Source organism: Morone saxatilis, unplaced genomic scaffold (assembly GCF_004916995.1).
Source record: "Morone saxatilis isolate NCDOM2014 unplaced genomic scaffold, NCSU_SB_2.0 Contig11, whole genome shotgun sequence".
NCBI lineage: Eukaryota > Metazoa > Chordata > Actinopteri > Moronidae > Morone > Morone saxatilis.
This window is the reverse complement of record NW_023339663.1, coordinates 23,753,455-23,759,024: the sequence shown is the minus strand read 5'-3', so window position 1 is coordinate 23,759,024 and position 5,570 is coordinate 23,753,455. Positions and strand designations below refer to the sequence as shown.

The 5,570-nt window shown below is 43.8% G+C and overlaps 1 protein-coding gene across 2 annotated transcripts in view; it reads right to left on the bottom strand.

Annotated features, from left to right (window-relative positions):
* The window catches only part of LOC118321071 (transcription initiation factor TFIID subunit 4), an 80,223-nt gene that overhangs the window by 55,768 nt on the left and 18,885 nt on the right, over positions 1–5,570 (bottom strand). For both annotated transcript variants that reach the window (XM_035652258.1, XM_035652259.1), the window contains 2 exons: positions 3,758–3,833; positions 2,530–2,638 (listed from right to left, as the gene is read on the bottom strand). In XM_035652258.1, coding sequence (XP_035508151.1) covers positions 2,530–2,638; positions 3,758–3,833 — 185 coding nt within the window. The remainder of the gene's footprint in view (positions 1–2,529; positions 2,639–3,757; positions 3,834–5,570) is intronic.

The following is a 5,570-nucleotide window of genomic DNA, read 5'->3' as shown; positions in this document are numbered from 1 at the left end:
TTTTTTTTTTTTTTTTTAGCAAAACAGGCACATCACAGAGCAATTTATAGAGCAACAAAGGATGTAACCACAAAGACAGAATTAACTCACTTTGCTGGTAAATGATGGAAAAGGGCTGGTGGAATTCACTGGCAACAATATTAGGTGAACACTTCTGTTCCTTATTTTGCATGTATGTCTGCGTGTGTCCTTTCCTGTGCAACTATGAGTGTGTTTGGGTGTTTAGGCGCACTGTTGTGTGTCCACCATGTAGGACAGGGTTGGATTTGAGGGGCCTCGGCTGAGCTCGGAGGTTGGCAGAGGGCTGAGGGCCTCGGCTGGCTTGCCTGTGATTACAGCGGATGTCGAGTGTTTACAGAGAGATGAGGAGGGGAGGAGGGGGGTACAGAGACAGCTGCTTTCACTCTGTACTGTAAACTACACACACACATACACACACACACACACAGGCACTTACACAGAAGGCTGTAGCTGCACTGGAAACCCCACAAGCCCTGCAGTGTGTATGTGTGTGTTTGTGCTACAGCTGGCCCGCTGGGACCAGCGGCTCAGAGTGACAGCCATACACACATCAGTCCCCCGACTACAGCTGAACACTGTGCAGGCTGGATGGGTGAGAGGCTGGTGGATGCGGACTGACCAGGCCAGCCCCACTCAGCTGATTTTCTTTTCTTCCTCACGAGGATATTTGCTCCTCTCTTATCTTAACAGTTTGTTTATTGAGTTTGTACTTTAGTATCATGCCAAAGACACTTTTAAGAATAAATCTGACCTGACTTTGACTATATCGTGCTAACGGCATGTTGTGAGTGCTGAAGATCAAACTCAGTAGCAACTCACAGGGAACAACTTGTAAAGCGAATATAACTGTTTTCTTCCACTGAGGTTTACAGGAAACACAGCGGCCACCTCTGCTCACAGGTCAAGTCATCATGTTCATGTTGCAGGTTTCCGGACGTGGTGTGAAGACACAATGGCATCAGACCGATCGCTTTGCAACACTGCGCTCAGTTCCAACACGTTTATATCCTCAGGTAAAAAAAACGACAACCAACAATAAACAGTGAATGAGGCCGAGAGGTTTCAGACACAAGTAACCAACTGAGGTCCAGCTGAAACCATAAGTAAAGAGTTTAATACTGTTGGCAGTGAATACTAAGAATAGAGATGAAGGTTAAAGAAGTATTTTATAGCAGTTCGAAAGACCCTCAGAGAGAATACTGACTGAGGAACAGTGAAAAAACAAAAAATAAAAGAAATAACGATAATGTCAACCGAGGTCTATCACTCTTTAAACATTAAAATCAGCCTCAGCAACCTTATATTTGACTAAACTTGAAAATGTGAGTCAAGGAGTGTGCTGTGAAAGAAACAAACCTGCATGTAGAGACAAACACATGGACAGAAGCAAGAATGGTGCTAAGGGACCACGCACTGTGTAGCTTGTTTAACATGCAAGTGCAGAGCAGGCAGACTGTCACCTGACCTGGATAAAAGGAAAATATGCTACAAAATGTCAGTGACATGCTTCTTCCGTGATAGTGGTGCTCTGTGTTATTGGGCTTATGCTGAAACTAGTGCGTTTGTGTGTTGAGGGCCACTGTGATCACCGCAGGGGGAAAAAGGTTGTCAGTAACAAGCGAGCCTGACAGCTTAATTACCAACGCAGCTAAAGATTTATTGGTTTATCAATCAGAGCCTCGGGCGCTGCCTTTCCCCTCAGGAGACGGGAGCCATTACCATGAACCCGTTGGCCCATGTGACCCAGACACTCTTCTTACCCTGGCCCGGTCATGCCAGGGCAATCCTACACCCCTGCTCCTGTCAATACACGCATACACACATTTGATACACACACACGGATAAACAGTATTCTCAGATTTTTAGGATATACACATATGTCCATGTGCACCCAAGCAGGGACACAAACAAACACAGAGAGGCATATATGCAAACATGTACACACACACACACTAGTATGTATATGATGCACACACACAAACACAAATACACAAAGAATCACACAAAACATGGACCACAAAGGCCAGCATGTGGGCGATGAACCTTTTATGTTTTGAGACAAAAGCGTAGCTGAAGCAGAGATGAGACCAGAGAGAGAGAGCAAAGCTGCGGGCTAAATACCGTATGTTTGACTTAACCAAAAGGTATTTTCAGAACCGCATCCAGAAATTCCAACCATCTGGACACAATTACCTTATTTCTAAATTAAGATTTAGCTCATTTGTAATCCTGTCGATGGGTTGTGACACTGACACAAAGAGGGCGATCGTGAGGGTGATCTATTGGTTGGCAGTGTGTTGCTATGTGGTGGGCGCAGGGAGAGAAAGGACCACCGATCAACCAGCCTGGCAGCCGAGGCAGGCAGGCGGCCAGGTGGCCAGGCACTCGTAGCCTTAGCTGAGAGTGTAGCCTGTAGTCATACGGAGGCATCTTAGTGAAATGCTGCCCCCATGTGATGGCTGCTAGGAACAACAGGCACTCTACAGCCGGCCTCCTGGCGAGATGTACCTGAAAGAGCCTCCTCCTGGGTCATTGAGCTTGTTTTTCTGATTCCCAGAGATCTGAACAGCCACGGGACTTTTGCCTGCTTGGATGATGGCTCCCTTCCCCATTGTGCCTGTTGAGCAAAGGAGAAAAAAAAAAACACTAAACAAAACAGGAACAGAGTAATGTTATCATTGAAGTGTCCCTTTCTATCTGCGTCAAATATCCTCCTGTCTAACGACTACCTTCAACTGTGTCTGTCATCCTCTCAGGGGTAGATGGAGGGGGGGGGCAGGGGGAGCGGTACTGTCGCTCTCCCCAGGTTGGTGCGGAAAGCGTCGCTCTGTCAATATCACTGCGCTTCACCGGCTCTCCTTACACTCCTAAACCGCATCCTGCTCCGAGACACATTTTCCAGAGAGGCACAAGGACTGCCAGAGTGAATTTAAACTTGATTTTAACAGGCATGTTCCTAGCCAAGAGGCACAGAAAAGTATTTTTAGAACTATCCCCGCATTCCAATTTATGGGCATAAAACAACCTACAGATCTTTTACTGCAGGCAATCTTGGGGAAGGGGGCAGATCAAATTTGTATGCACCTCTGATCGTACACACACACACACACACACACACACACACAAGCAAAAACAGGTACAAACACGTACACACATTACACACACCACCTGAGAGCACACAGCTCTCTTAGGGGAGCGTTACGCCCGGTTGGTGTTGGGGCGATATTTGTGGGCTTCTGTGGGAAGAGTGTTTGTGAATCAGTGTGAGTAAGCAGCAGCGCAAATGTTTGAGAAGGCTTTATAACCAGACGGGAAAAAACACCTGTTCTCTCTGTGGCTCCTGTCTGTTTACACATCTTATAGCCTACTGAGAGAACATTTAGGGTTTCACTAATGGCTATCTTTGTTTAACCGATTTCGCTGGCTCTCCCCTTAACCAGAAGGTCAGGCTGAGTTTGAAAATCTTGAAATATCTGGCCCGAGAATGCAGCCTTACTGGGAGATGAAAAAATCTGAGGCCAGAACCAGAAGAAAAGTGTGTGTCGGAGGACATCATCAGAGACTCTGAAACTCATATTTTCAGAACTCTTTGTTTAATCTTTCATCTTTAACTGAACTTACTTTAATCTTTTTTCACACACATGAACAAAAGAATGCCTGGAATAATAATGTCAGACACTGTACATGTGATTAAAATCAGTAGGTCCAATCCAAAGTGGCTGGGGAATGTCCTTACCTTGTGCTCTGACTGACTGTGTGATCACCATGGGCATCCGGACCTGGCCACTGACAGTGCCTGCTGTCTTCATACCCTGAGGAAGCAAAAAAATCAAGATTATGTACTTCACTGTGGTATTTCAAAGAATGAAACCATTTGTAAGGGAGAAGGGAGACTAAAAAGTCTGAAACTGCGGGTCCGCTGCATCATTTCTCCACTTATACGCCATCCCCAAGAGGAATTGTTTGGGGAGAAATCAACTTTTGGTCCCTTTTCAGACATAGCTGCCAGAAATGATTCAGAGACAAGCTGGCCAAGAGCCACATGAGTTTTGTGTACTGATTACTATTCTACTGTAACATACTAAAAATATCAGCAGTATAGATGCAGAATAAATACAAGCATGATGAATTCTACAATGGCTATCTCCACACAATGTACTGTGACCAATTTAAATGCACAATGTGGATGGATTTCTGTCACTGTATGTGACCTACATTTGCTTGCATTTCCAGATAAGACAAAGGCAATAAGAAGTCAAGACTGCAGTGAAAAAGTAGTTTAGAAGAAGGAGAAGTAGTAGTGGTAGAAGAAGAAGGAGCAGGGGGGGTGGGGGGCTGTGCTGGGCTATTAGAGTCACTTCCTTCCTTGGTAGCAGCCACAGGCCCAGCCTCGGGCTCAGCCATCCATTCCTACCAGTTTGCTTCTTGCTGCATATTTTTTAGGCTTGTTTTCCATTCCCTGACACATGCTATATTACTGTTCAAGCTACTGAAAAAAGACAGAGGCCATTTTTCCCAGAGATCCACTGCAGGGGCCTGCGAGAGTAGGAGGGAAAGGGGGGGGGGAAAATACATTCAGCACAGGCAGAGATAGCTAGCACCTCTGGCCAGCCAGCGACACAGTTAAGAGGGGGAAAAAAAGTCAGGTAGAAAGTTTGTGAATCAGAGGGTGAAAGGGAAGACACTCAAAGTGAACTCACTGCTCCTCTATCATTTCAAATGTATTTGTCTGCTTTTTAAATATCAGTGATTTTAAATGTTAGATATAATTAACATAAAACAAATAATATACTGTATATTTTGAATGAGCACTTGTCCCACACTAATATATCGAATGATTAGTGCTAGTAAAAGGAAAAACAGAATTTAAGACTGGAGGGAGTGCTGCCCAACCTGCAGTTTGTTTGAAGAAATCATACTAATATTTCAAACTGTATGTGTGTCAGGGCCACACGAATTTGACTTATGCAACTTGAGATGCTGTAAAACGTGCTAGCACACATACGGCGCACACACTAGAGCTTAACTTTGGCTAATAATGAGTGGTGGTGTAATTAAAAAAAAACTAAATGAAAAAAATTACATTTTAAAAAGACAATTTTATTAGATTTTCTAACCTAAAAAAACACAGTTGTACTTCACATCTCTTGGAACACAAAAATACATAATTACATTAAATCAACTATATCGAGCTGCTGTATCTCCAGTTACAGTATATTTACCTTTTAAAAATAACATTTTGTAAATCAGTGCATAATTGTCTACCCTTGTGCACTGAGTGAAGTTATAAAAGAAAAACAAAAATAATAAAAAAACTCCACATCTGCACACTTTAAGTTACAATCGCTACCCTTTACATCTATTATTACATTTAAAAATGTTACCCATACTACAGTGGTAAGAGCAGATCTTTTTAGCCTAATTCCACTAGCTGTCTGTTTCAGACTGTTGATGTGCCGGGGGCGATCATTTACTAATGTTTTGTGTGATAGCTTATGTTGGTGTTTTATGCATGTGTGTATGCGTGAAAGAGACAGAGGGAGAGAGGG